The sequence below is a fragment of the Tachyglossus aculeatus genome, chromosome 11 (assembly GCF_015852505.1).
Source record: "Tachyglossus aculeatus isolate mTacAcu1 chromosome 11, mTacAcu1.pri, whole genome shotgun sequence".
Taxonomy (NCBI): domain Eukaryota; kingdom Metazoa; phylum Chordata; class Mammalia; order Monotremata; family Tachyglossidae; genus Tachyglossus; species Tachyglossus aculeatus.
The window spans coordinates 41,842,327-41,856,920 of NC_052076.1; the positions used below are offsets into that span (position 1 = coordinate 41,842,327).

A 14,594-nucleotide genomic window follows, 5' to 3' on the forward strand; every position below is an offset into this window, starting at 1 on the left:
GACTGTGTGCTTGTATCTACCCCAGCACTTAGTACAGTGGCTGGCACATAGTAGGCACTGTACAAATACCGTAATTCTTATTTGCAGCTGGAGCAAAAGCCATATATCCAAACATTAAGTGATTGAGAGGCCTTAGAAATACAGCTCCTAGCACGGCCTTAAACTAGCTTAAAAGCACACGCAAACGCATGACTGTGACAGCCTGACCTCAAAGGAGGACTCAAAATTGAGAGCTCCTGGGGATGAAATCGCTGGTTCAGCCGGGGACTGGGAGGGCCGGAGTCCAGTCAGAGCCTGGCTTCCAGAGCACTGAGCTTATATAGCCATCCATCATCGATGATGCTTAAGCACTGTGTTGAGAGCTCTGTACTAAGCACTTGGGAGAGTACAGTACAACAGGGTTGGTAGACACATTCCCTGCTCAAAGTGAGCTGACAGTCTAGAGGGGGAGATAGGCATTAATATAATTTGTAATATATAATTGATAGATAGGCGCTGTCAGACTGAGGGTGTGGCAAATATCAAATACCCAAAGGTCGCAGATCCAAGGGCAGTCGAGCCAGAAGCGAGAGGGAGCCGGGGGTAGGAGAAGCAGCGTGGCTTAGTGGAAAGAGCATGGGCTCGGGAGTCAGAGGTCGTGGGTTCTAATCCTGGCCCCCTGCCACTTGTCACCTGTGTGACTTTGGGCAAACACTGAACTTCTCTTTGTCTCAGTTACCTCATCTGTAGAATGGTGATTAGGACTGTGAGCCCCACCTGGGACAACTTGATTACCTTGTATCTACCCCAGCCCTTAGAACAATGCTCGGACATTGTAAGCGCTTAACAAATAGCAAAAGAGAGGGTTTAATTAGGGACCGCCTCTTGGAGTAGGCGTGACCTTAGTGTCTATGCACTTCAATCTCATCTTCATGCTTCAATCTGACCCTTGGACACTTGATATTCTCCTCACCTCCAACCCTCCAGCACTACGTATCTTAATTATATATTTATTCATATTCATGCCTGTCTCCCCCTCTATCATCATCATCATCATCAATCGCATTTATTGAGTGCTTACTATGTGCAGAGCACTGTACTAAGCGCTTGGGAAGTACAAATTGGCAACATATAGAGACAGTCCCTACCCAACAATGGGCTCACAGTCTTAAAGTGGGAGACAGAGAACAAAACCAAACATACTAACAAAATAAAATAAATAGGATAGATATGTACCCCTCTAGAGTGTAAACTCATTTTGGGCAGGAAACTTGGCTGCTAATTTTGTTATTTTGTACTCTCCCAAGTGCTTAGTCCAGTGATCTGCACATAGTAAGTGCTCAATACAATTGACTGACTTCAATTTTACTTACTGAGAGCTGCGTGCAGAGTACTAAGCACTTGCAAGAGTGCAGTACAGCAATCAACAGACATTCCCCGCCCACAATGAGCTTAATCTAGAGAAGCTTCTTAACCATGAAGTTTTGGATCACTGAACTTAATTGCATGTTTGCCTGCCTGAGATACCTGAATCCAATCTGTGCAGTTGTACAAATGTTCAATGATCTAAAGGTAGTTTCAAATTCACTCCTGTATAACTGCTCTCAGGGCATGGTTAACTCGGCCGCTCAACAAGTGCAAAGTTAAACATGTACCTACCCCCCTTTAAAATGCCCTGCTTATAAAATTAGGCACAGACACCAGCCCTTAGATGTCACTTACCATCCACAACAATCCAAATTGAACATTGGGATGCCTCAATCAGTCCAGCAGGCCCCATATTTCTCACCCCCCTGCCCTTCTTATGCACTTGTGTTTAAATGCATAATCCACTGAACAGTCAGTTATTTACTCTGATGACTATCTGTAAACATTTTTAAGTCTCTCTCTCCCTTCAGCAGATGGGACAATTTAACAGAAAGAAGCATGAGACACATACCCTGTCCACGATGAGCTTACACTCCTACTAGGACAGTCCACAAAGACTTTTACTGCTGCCACCAATCACTACCTCCCAAGGTTCCAGAGTAGTTTACGAGACTGCCAGTGTGCCTTTGAAGTGAAAAAGGAAGGAGTCGAGGAAAGCGGGGTTCATTGGTGTGCTTCAATTCCACTTCCCATCACTTAATAACCCACCCAGGGAGTGCTGTCAATTTATTATTTTATTTTATATAAAAAATTACAATATAACAAGGGGTTGAAAAGCCAAGTAAACTTTGATTTCACACACACTTGCTAGGTCTCACAGGATTTAACCGCTTTGAATTTCTCGATTTTTGACGAACAGAATATACATATTAAAAGCCTCAGGGCAAAGCTCAGATCATGTTTTCACTCTCAAGGGAAGTTGTGCAACGGAAGATGCACGATTATTCTGGAACTCACTCATATCACCTAGGTTACATACAATATACATTTTTGTTCACCTGACTGTGATGCACTGAATGGGCCCACCGATTCCCTGCTACTATATACATTTCTGCAAATATTTAATACAGATTCAGAAATATTGTACAGAGTTTTGTTCATTTGGCGATTGTGTATAGTGATCTCTTAGTTAATTCACACCTCCAGTGGTACAGGCCCTGATGAGGGGAGGGTGGAGATATTCTTTAACAGACTTTTTCACAGATAAACAGTTTGTGCCCACGGGAAACATACATTTTTTTAGCCCATGAGGTAAACTGACGAAATGCCCTAGAACATGTTAAAGACTAGGGGGTAGGCAAAAGATGGTTCCCAACTCCGAAATGGCCTACCAGAGGACTGAATCTGTACCGAGGGCTGACACTGGGCAAATCGCTTCTACGTACATTGGCTGGATGCTGGTTCCAGCCCTAAGGAGCAAACTCCATGTCCCCAAGGCCAGTGACAAGTCAGTGCTCCCTAACTAAGCCGTTAAGAAGGAGCCACCACGGATTAAAGTGGCTGCTCTTCTAGAGCTCGACCGTCTTCCACAACCCCCCGACCATTCTCTTCACCATCAACTGGCCCCGAGCCACTTACAAAACATGGTAAGTGGCCCCTGGACCAAATTACTACCCACACTCACAGCCTGGCTATTCAAGCTACTGGCCAAGTAAACATAAACTGAAAATGTTTTAAGGCAAACCTGAAATGAGGGAGCCGTTTACTGTCCAGGGTTAGTTTTAAACTCTGAATCACGGTTCCTGTTTCTCAATCATCCCACGGGTAAAAGGAACATATGTGATGACACCAGAAGGAATTCTAGCTCTACTATACCTGATGGCCTATTTTCAGTTAAGTTTATCCCTAGAATGGCAACATACACGCTTCCCCCATTAACATTTGCGGCAAAGCTACCATAGGCAGCTTATTCTACAGTGGTCATTTCCTTAAAATCACCTTGCTGCTGCTAATGAAATTGAAATGTCCCTTCAGCGTGGTGTGTTTTTCTCCTTAAATATGAAGTAGCACAAAAAATTGGGCTAAAACAAGGTTTCTCTCTGCCTTCTCACTGAGAGTGCCGCTAGTTCATTAGTTCACTGGCTGAAAAATCAGTTCCAGACTGTGCTCAAGGTCCACATTTCTTAAAAAAAAAAAAAGTAATAAATGGGCAAAATAGGACCAGAAAGGAGTGATTATGCTTCGGATTGGGTTACTCTCCATACTGCAATACATTCATAATTAACCCCCCAAGAGGATATAATCATAGTGCTGCCCTCCTCCCTGAAAGTAGGTTTTAAAAATGCTTTTGTTGCTGTACACAGTCATTAAATGCCATAACATTGGGAAAAATCTACTCCCAAAAGAGGGAATAAAAAGAGAAAGGCAGGCTGCTCGCTCAATCAGTGGTATTTATTGAGCGCTTACTGTGAACAGGGCGCTGTACTAAGCCCTCAGGAAAGTTGGTGGACATGATGCTCGCCCATAAGGAGCTGACATTCTACAGGGGGAAAGAGACATTAAAATAAATCAATTGCTTTGAGGGGCAAGAAAATGCTCTCTCCTGGGGGACTGGACGAGGAGGGGAGAATGAATGAATTAGAGAACTGTACCTGACTTGTCTGGGTTGCTCAGTGCACTAAGCTTTTGCATCTTCAGTGCAAGAGATGATCCTGGGCCAATGTCCCTGTCTTGTTAAGCCAAGCAGAAATGCAGTCAATAAATGATCTGAGGTGGTAAACAACTCCCTGAAGCTATAAGTTCTAGACCTCTCTTTCCCCTGTTTCCCCCTACATTAGTATCTGTCTTCATGATTGACAACCACAGCTCAGTACATAGTATCTTAATAAAATAGCATATGCAATACCCCAAACAACATTTTATCAAATGAAAAGGATTTAACAAAAATCATAATTAGTCTCACAGTAGGATAATGACATTTGGCTTCTTTAGCGTGGCCGTACACCTCCCATTGGTTGTTGTGCTGAAAATCCATTACAGCATCCACTTAACATTTGGGAAAGTTGATGATCTCCGTGACTAAAAATGTATAAAACTCTGCTTGCTACAAGCAACGTTTGTGTTAGTTTCAGTTCCGACAGGTCACAGATTATATGTCGACAGCCTTTCAGACCCCAAATAAATATTTTATAGTAAGTTTGCAAGTTCCAGCGTGGGAAGACAGATCTCAAACAGAAAACTCTGGTCCCCCTTTCTTTGCTCTAAGGAGAAGCCTCCTGATTTGAAATCCAGCAAAAGGATTTATCCATAGGAGTGACGGCTGGCCCCCAAAAACAGATTTCATGCCTTCCCATCGTAGTCTCCGTTCCCACGTTGGCTTTTCACTTTTGAGTCTTTCAATCTCCTGCATACAAAGTGAGCGATAAATGATGGAATTACTACGTGATGGCAGCCAGATTACCCAAATGCACAAAAATGAGAAAATTATCAATGAAAGAAAATCACATACTACCAGTCAGAAAAGAAATTAAGTTAAACACCCAATTATTTTGAAGAAAATAACAGTGATTCATCAAACACGTCACTATGTTGTCTAAGTAACATTAAACCAGCTTAGATCATTTCACCCCAGGGGCATTACAAACTTAATTTTGTTAAAAAGAACTGGGTGATACAAAATGGTTACCACTGACTTGACATACACCAAATGACACTCTTTAATTACTTTAATCGGTCTCTCATCAAACCAAACAACTACTTCCACCATTCACCTTTTACTTTATCTCTCCCATTCAATTATAACCAAATGGTATCTCAAGCATCTCCAATTCATTGGCAGATCTTCCTAACAGAGTGGCATGCAGGGAAGTTTCAAACTCTAGAAAAGAGCCCATAAATTTGCCGATTTACATCTACTTGTATCCCCCTATTAAGGTGTAGGTTCTTTGAGGGGAGGGATAGATTCTTATAGGTTCCCCAAACAACTCCTTCAGCGCTTCACATAAAGGAGGGGCTCCCATACTGTTCATGATGTGGATCACAGACCAGGATGGGAAAATGCTCCCAGCAAGCTATGCTAACGATGGCATTGGTTAAGCACTTACTGGGTGCCAAGCACTGTACTGAACACTGAGGTAAATACAAGATAATCAGGTTGGACAAAGTCCCTGTCCACATGGGGCTCACGGTCTTAGGAGGATGAAAGTCAGGTACTGAAGCCCCATTTTGCAGATGAGAGAATTGAGGCCCACGGTCACAGAGCAGTAAGTGGCAGAGCTGGGATCAGAACCCAGGTCATTCATCCAGTCGTACTTATTGAGCGCTTACTGTGTGCAGAGCACTGTACTAAGCACTTGGGAAGTACAAATCGGCAACATATAGAGACAGTCCCTACCCAACAACAGGCTCACAGTCTAGAAGACAGGCTCATAGTCTAGATCTGCCTGGGACAACTGAAAACTAGGTCCTCTGCCTCTCAGGCTTCTGGTCTTTCCACTAGGCCATGCCGCGCTTCTAGTTATTCAAGCGGGTTCTGGGAGGCAGGTCCAGGGTAATGAAGTGCAGGTAGAGGGGAATCCAGAGGGAAGATTGGTGAAGATGGAAGTTGTTGTTGGTCCTGAGGATGGGTCAGAATGAGACAAATGGCCCAGTGGCAGTCTGGCAGAAGTGGACTCAGCCCACCTAGGAATTTTAAGACTGGGAGCAGGGGATTTCCCTAACTCTCTTTCTAACCCTGAAACACAAACCTATAGTAGGTTGTGTGGGGTTTAAAAGGGTAAAACTGCCTGCCCCTCTAGTAGGTCTGCTCAGTGAACCTGCCCCTTTCTAAATCCGGACTGGGGACAGGGTGGTAAAGGAATGGGCTTATTGGAGTGGCAGGTAGCTCCACTTTAACATGCTCCTGCCCGGGTGCCAAAGATGGCATTTAGTCTTTCAGCTTTATCCCCTATATGGCCACCCTGCTCAGACCACTGTAATTTTGGTCCTGGGAGGGCCTGCTGTCAAGGGACACCAGAGGCACCACTTTGGGATGCACACAAATTGAATAAATGTTATTCTATTAATTTTATTAATGATGTATATATATCTATTATTCTATTGACCTATTTTTGATGCTACTGATGCCTACTTGCTTCGTTGTCTGTCTCCCCACTTCTAGACTGTGAGCCTGTTGTTGCGTAGGGATTGTCTCTGTTGCCCAACTGTACTTTCCAAGTGCTTAATACAATGTTCTGCACATAGTTAATCGCTCAATAAATATGAATGAAGAGATCTGATTGGTCAGGGGACCGTCCAGACTCCTGAATGGATCTGCGTGGATCGACAGGAGTCCTATCCAGGTAGAAAAGTTGATGTGAATTAATATACAGAGATAATGCTCTAAACTTTACCATAGAGGTGGGGAAGAGAGACTAGATGGATTCTACACAACCTGGCCTGGGAATCAGAAGGGTCTGGGTTCTAATCCTACTCCACCGCTTGTCTGCTCTGTGACCTTAGATAAGTCACTTAACTTCTCTGCACTTCAGTTACCTCAACTGTAAAATGAGGATTAATCCTGCAAGCCCCATGCGGCACATGGACTGTGCCCAAACCTGATTACTCTCTATCTACCCCAGAGCTCTGCACGGTGCCTGGCACACAGCGATTAACAAATACCATGTAAGGGGGAAAAAAAACCCACTCCCAGCCTCAAGAAGATAATAATTTGGACCAGTCTCACAGTTTAGAAATGAAATGCTTTAAAAGTTTTGCTATTACTGCCAAAGAATGCCTGCCAAAACAAAAGGTTTGGCTGGACTAATAGCTTAAACCTGCCACTGATCAAAATGTATTTGGGGATGTGAAAAAAAAACTACTGGGGCTCTCTGGTCCCATTTTTTCCTCTGCTTGGCTCACAATAATAAGGTGAACACTACATTAACAGCAATAGTGAAAATACTGACTTCACATTTGAAAAATTCATTTGAACACATCTTCAAAAAAAGCACGAAATCTAGGCACAAGACTTTCAGAAGAAAAGATAAAATGGGGGCCAAGTAGAAAAAGCACATTCGTGTAAGAAAAACAACATGCACCAAAAAAAACTTCAAAAGCAAAACTCTCGTAATTGGGCTATTTTAATTTCATTTTATGCTAGAGTGGAAAAAGAACTAAATGACTGAATTTGTCTCATCGCTATGTCACCTGGAATTCCGGGTGCCCTGGTAGGTTGTAATTTCAAATACTCTAGAAAAATGAAAGCATTTTAAAGCCATTCTAAATGTGACCTGTCAGAATCAACCCTCCTCTGAAGTATTAAATATAGGCTATACTTTCCAAAATGTGTAAAAGCATGAGTAGAGCTGAAAAAGTTGCTGAGCTATATCTGTAGAGACTGGGGAAAGCCACTGAGGTAGTTAGGGTTATATAAAGGACATTTCTTCCCTTTCGGCTTGTAGAAATTAATCACTAAACTCTGTATAAAAAGAGCACTTCCAATCAAGGCTCTTGTGTGTTTCAACGCGTGACCCATTGACGAATGGCTAGGGAAAGAGCAGCCATCGTAACGAATGACTGAATCCCTGGTAAGATTTTTTACTGAGAATTTTCACACAAACTCCCCAAAGAGGCAACAGAATAATTTTAACAGTTCTTTTTTTTTTTTTTATCCCAGCCAAACCAGTGGGTCTCAAATGCTATCCCAGATTTAAACACGAAGGTAAAACACTAGTTTAAACCCAAAGAGGCCCTGCAAAACCAAAGATCAAGGTTCCAGTGAAGATGTTTTTTGGGTCATTTTAGGGCCACAGCTATTTCATGATGCCAGACTTGAGGGACAGTCGCTATTTGCTCCCCACAGCCGAACCTCAAACAGGTAGAATCCATACCTAAGCAGTCAATGACGCTTGGTTCCTAGCTGGAAGTACTGAAAATAAATCGGTAATATTTTCTAAAGAGGAGAAACGAGGCTGTGGGTCAGACAACTAGCATTTGAGTGTCCATGAGATGCGGAGCATGGTTTAAGGAACGTGGTTCTCCCATTAGGGGCTGAGAGGAACGCAGGGTAATTTAAAGATTAAACACTTGCTGACGTTGATGCTGCAAGTTGTTTCGACTAATAAGAAGCCACTAATTACTTTCTAATGTCTAATTATAGTTTAGGTTCCTAGGCAGAAAGTAAATCTATTCCCCAGAGGAATCTAACATCTGGAATTAGATTTTCCTTTCTAAAAATATTGTGTCATTGGTTCTCAGCTACACCACTTTCTACAAAGTGATGTTTGTCAAATAAGTACACTGTACATTTTAATGTTACTTCAAATTATTTGGAGGGCCATAACTTTGGCCAAGGCTAATCTTCACCCCAGGAAACCAAATCAAATTAAGACAAGGCAAACTGAGTATATAATAAACAAAGAGCTAAACTAAACATGATCCAAAACCTTCAATTTTTCAAATAGAAACTGAACCCCAGATTGGGATTCTTTACAGTATTTTTTTTTAAAAGAAAATATGGCTAGTACTACTAAATAATTCTAAATGAAATTCCTATTACCTGCTCTTGGGAAATTTGCATGTTCTGCAGTCACTTTAAGAACTAAAATGACAATAAATGGACAGAGCCTTTCTAAACATATAATTTGAATCACCCAATTTGGGGAATCAGATATTGTAATGATCAGGGAGAGCTCAAATGAGACATTTATGATTGCTTTTCAATAATCCTTCATACAGCCTCCATGTAACAATATACACAACTCCTGCATATCAATATCTCATTTGCAAAAGCTTGAGTAAACAGGCTTACCATAGCAACATTTTAGTAAAAGTCAAGCGCAAACCCTACCGTTTCATCGTTGCATATTGAGTGGATTTGGGTGCCAAACATAACTGCAGTAAAAGTGAGAAATAGGAGACCCTCAAGGCACAAGAAGATCAATAGGATTACAGTTACAGGTGGAGAAAAGTCACTGCATTCTGTGAAGTGAAAAGACAAATGAGCAATGAGTAGAATATGAATTTCTGAATCATGTAATGTTGGCTCCACTTTGAAAAAGAACTGTACATTTTCATTTAGTCTTACTATAGAAAGCCTAAGCTTATAATATAGTCAATTCGGCAAGACTAAGATGCAAACAGGTAGTTTGGATCTTCTAGAGATAGGTAAATATTCACTGCCTCTTTCAAAATGGAAAATAACTCCCTGAAGGCATGGACTGCCTTTCATCGTATATACAGAACCTGGCATATTGTTGGCTCTTCACAGATATGTGAAACAAATTATTGTACTTTAAAGAATTCCCTCCCCTTACTTCCATGCTGGCCAAGAACCCTGAGAAAAATCCCCAATTCAGGAGGGCAGCAGGGGAAGAACCCTACCTGCATGACACAGTGTGGGGAAAATTGGGGTCAAATGGCTCTTCCGAGAGTGGTGAGGAGTCCAAAGCAATGGGTAATAATAATAATAAAAATAGTGATTTAAGTGCTTACTATGTTTATTCTATCATATTTATTGAGTGCTTACTGTGTGCAGAGCGCTGTACTAAGCACTTGGGAGAGCACCAAATAACAATAAACAGATACATTCCATGTGCTAAGCACTGAACTAAGTGCTAGGGTGTATACAGGATAGATCAGAGCAGAAACTCCGTGTCCCCTAAGAGGCTCACTAAGTGGGAGAGAGAGAAGACAGTGAATCCTCATTTTACAGATGAGAAAACTGAGGCACAAAGAAGTTAAGTGACTTGGCCAGGTCCCATGGCACGCTTGGGATAGAACCAGGATTAGGATCCAGCTTCTCTGATTCCCAGGCCCATATACTTTCTACTGCACCACACTGTACTGCTGTTCTTACTGAATTCAGCTTTTGCTAAATTACCCTGTGTGCTTGCCTCTCCTGGTCTTCCTACAGACTGCAAGCTGTCTGCATAAACTGGGGGCTGGGAGAATTAGTAGTAATAGTACGAAGTGGTCACTATGTGCAGAGCACTGCGTTTGGTGCGGGTGGGAATTAGACAAGGACTTATGGGGCTCACAGTCTAAACACCACTTCAACTACTGATCATAATAATAATAATGGTATTTGTTAAGCGCTTACTATGTGCCAAGCACTGTCCTAAGCGCTAGGGAAGATACAAGGTAATCAGGGGTTCACAGTCTTAATCCACATTTAACAGATGAGGGAACTGAGGCTCAGAAGTAATGTGGCTTGCCCAAGGTCACACAGCAGTCAAGTGGTGGAGCCGGGTTTAGAACCCACATCTTTTGACTCCCAAGCCCGTGCTCGTGCCATTAAGCCACGCTGCTGATAGTAAAATTAAGAAACTGCAGCTCCAAATCCTGGCTATCATCGAAACTTCTTAAATTAGGAAAATGAAAAACTGAAAATGAGAATCTTCCTGTCTTCTCTAGAAATCCACCCCCTCCACCTATGCATCTGAATCCATCCCTTCGCACCTTATTCGAAGCACTTGCTCCACGCTTCTTCCCTCCTTGACCATCATCTTCAACTGTTTGCTCTCCAATGGCTTCTTCCCCTCTGCTTTCAAACATGTTCACATTTCCCCATCCTAAAAAAAAACCCTCCCTTGATTCCATGGCTCCCTCCACTTATTGCCCCATCTCCCTCTAATCATTCCTCTCCGAATTTCTAAAGGAAGTCGTCTACACCCACCGTCTCCTCCAATTCTCTCCCTGACCCCCTCCAATCGGACTTCTGTCCCCTTCACCCCACAGAATCAGCCTTCTCAAAGATCACAAATGATCTCCGTCTTGCCCAATCCAACGCCTCTAACCCATTCCTAGCCCTCCTCGACTTTTCAGCAGCCTATGACACTGTCAACCACCCTCTTCTGGAATCATCCAACCTCAGCTTCGCTGACACTGAACCTCTTCTGGCTCTCCTCCTATCTCCCTGGCCGCTCATTCTGTCTCTTTCATGGGATCCTCCTCTGTCTCCCAACCCATAACTGTGGGAGTCCCTCAAGGCTCAGTTCTGGGTCCCCTTGTAGTCTCCATCTACACTCACTACCTTGGAGAACTCACTCTTTCCCATGGCTTCAACTACCACCTCTATGCGGATGATTCTCAAATCTACATCTCCAGCCCTGATCTCTCTTCCTCTCTGCAGTCTCACATTTCCTCCTGCCTTGAAGACAACCTCTACTTTGATGTCCCGCAGACATCTCAAACTTAACACATCCAAAACAGAGTTCCTTATCTTCCCACCCAAGCCCTGTCCCCACCCTGATTTTCCCATCACTGTAGAAAGCACCACCAACCTTCCTATCTCACAAACACATTACCTTGAAATTATCATTGACTCATCTCTTTCATTCAAGCCACATACTCAATCCTTCACTAAATCCTGTCGGTTCAACCTTCAGAACATTGCTAAAATCCACCCTTTCCTCTCCATCCAAACTGCTATCACATTACTCCAAGCAATGATCCTATCCCACCTTGATCCCTGTATCAGTCTCCTCGCTGACTTGCCTGTCTCCTATCTCTCCCCAATCCAGTCAATGCTTTTGTCTGCTGCCCACATCACTTTTCTACAAAAACACACAGGCCATGTCACCCCACTCCTCAGGGACTTCCAGTGGCTGCCCATCCACCTGTGTCAAAGAGAAACTCCTTACCAACAGCTTTAATCAGCTCGCCACCATCTACCTTACTTTGCTGATTTCCTACATAACACAGACTGCACATTTCACTCCTCTGGTGCCAACCTACTCTCTGAATCTTGACGTCGTCTATCTAGCCACTGATCTTTTGCTCACATCCTGCCTCTGGCCTGGAACACCCAGCTTCACAGCACTTATGTGTATACATATGTAATTTACTTATATTCATGTCTGTTTCCCCCTCTAGACTGAAAGCTCACTGTGAACAGGGAATGTGCCTTCCAACTCTGTTAAACTGTATTCTTCCAAGCGCTTAGTATAGTGTTCTGCATAAGTGCTCAATAAATATGACTGTTTGTATAAAAGCAGGCAGCTATAAAAGAGCTGCACCAACTGGGAACTATTAAAAAACATCATGCCCTCACCAATTCATTACTAGAGAAATGTGGAATTGTGGGGATTTTGATTTTTGGACAACAAAGAGGCATAAAATCAACTTCAAGTTCTGACCCCATATTGAAAAGGATATTTAATTGGTAATACCTCTGAATACCATTTACTAATTTCTCTCTTCCATATTTTCTTCTCTTTCCTCGTGGCAGTAAAATAGTACAACTACACTTCCACTCACTATTATACTCCTAAGTATTATGACAGTCACTGACAAGGTGGGTGGTGGATCCTTTTACTGGAGACAATTACGGAGAAGGTTGAAGGTAATTTTTCTGCCTTTAACTTGGGCTTGGATTTCAGCCTTTCAGAGTCACTCATTTACTGGGAACATAGGCAAGTAACAGCGTCTGCTAAGAGGTAAGGAATGGTGGCTTCATTTATTTTACTACCTGTTTATATCCCCTGCTGTAGAGAGGTGGAGAAAAAATTTGCCTGAGCTAATAAATTGTGGGTACTTATTTCCAAGGCTGACCTAACAGACCCTTCAAACGTCCTTCCTGACCCAAATGTGATTAATACAGCATGTCAGGATGAACAGGTCACCCAGAACTGGTCAATTAGACACTTGATACTCCCGCAAATTTCTGAATCACATTTGTCAAAGCAGTTCTCAAGCTCACAAATTACAACAAGGGAAACTGAGGGGACTCCAGCCGAAGGAGAAATGAGAATTTATTTCCCAGAGGTAAACCATTACCTGAGAAGGAAATGGAAGAAGTCTAAGTTAGAAGAGCAGGTGGGAGAATAAATTAAAATTTGCTAGGAGAGGCAAATACTCTTAAGTTTTAAAATTTGGCAACTAAACTGCAAAGGCTTTCTCTGGGCAAAGGTTAAAAGACTGAAGGGGTGGAGAGATTTTGTTGGGTGGTAACAACAAGAGGAATAAACTGAACTGAATTGTTCTTTAGATTCACACCACCTAGAGAAATAGACCTCTAATGAATCAAAACAATTAATACAGGGAAAACAGGTAAAATAGGAAAGTCACACATTGTGGCTCCATGCTAGGCAACTATGGAAAACTAATGTCCCCGGATGTAAAGAATAAGTCACTCTAAAGAAGGATTCAAAATTCACTCAGTTCTTTCATAATGTCCTCGTCCCCCACTCCATCCTCCCGTCTTACCTCCTTCCCTTCCCCACAGCACCTGTATATATGTATATATGTTTGTACATATTTATAACTCTATTTATTCATTTTACTTGTACATATCTATTCTATTTATTTTATTTTGTTAATATGTTTGGTTTTGTTCTCTGTCTCCCCCTTCTAGACTGTGAGCCCACTGTTGGGTAGGACCTGTCTCTATATGTTGCCAACTTGTTCTTCCCAAGTGCTTAGTACAGTGCTCTGCACACAGTAAGCGCTCAATAAATACGATTGATTGATTGAATTTCACTATGTGCTTTGCCTAGAATGTTGCTGATGGAGTCTCCCATCAGGAATGACAGAGGAGTCTTGGTCCTGTGATTCCAGGACCAAGAATCTATGCAGGGGGAGAACACTGTTAGGATATTAAGGAATGTTCTTTCAGCAATATGAGGCTATTTGGATTCAGGATGTCGCTATAACAGAATAAATGGTTTACACATACGTGCACGGCCTAGGACACCATGAGTATTACAGCATGAATTTTTCATACATGGGATTTTCAGAGAACAAAATCCCTATGTTTAGGAGAAACGGATGTATAATAATGGAGAAGCCAAATGAGATACTTCAGGAATGTTAAAAGCTTATTTTCACTTTACAAGATTTGCTATTTTATGAAACGTGCACAAAGATTCACTCAAAAGTGAACATTTATAGGTTTCTATTAATGGCATCCTCAGAGAGAAAAGGTAAATCTTTGCTTACCAGTCCACTGTCCTCGGACACAGGAAAAAAACTGAAACCCACACAGGATAAGAGCATGTGCTGAAGATAGAGCTATATACATCTGGAAATGAAAATAAATGGAGAGGAATCCTATTAGCCAGATCTCACATTTGCCATGATCAGTGTGATCAGTAGGCTAACTGTTGCTCAAATTCCAATTTGTCTTGTCAGATATAGCTAGAGCCTCCCCACCCCCAAATTAAATTTGAAGATCCTTGCAAGACTAAGATAAAATGACTAATTAATAATAATAATAATAATAATAATAATGGCATTTATTAAGCGCTTACTATGTGCAAAGCACTGTT

General features: G+C 42.2%; 1 protein-coding gene across 1 annotated transcript in view; it reads right to left on the reverse strand.

Moving 5' to 3' along the window:
• Positions 1-2,123: 2,123 nt before the first annotated feature.
• The window catches only part of ZDHHC7 (zinc finger DHHC-type palmitoyltransferase 7), a 56,442-nt gene continuing 43,971 nt past the window's right edge, over positions 2,124-14,594 (reverse strand). Inside the window, exons 6-8 of the mRNA XM_038754194.1 lie at positions 14,266-14,347; positions 9,176-9,306; positions 2,124-4,750 (exon numbers count right to left, since the gene is read on the reverse strand). Of these exons, the coding sequence (XP_038610122.1) occupies positions 4,574-4,750; positions 9,176-9,306; positions 14,266-14,347 (390 nt within the window). The 3' untranslated portion in view covers positions 2,124-4,573. The remainder of the gene's footprint in view (positions 4,751-9,175; positions 9,307-14,265; positions 14,348-14,594) is intronic.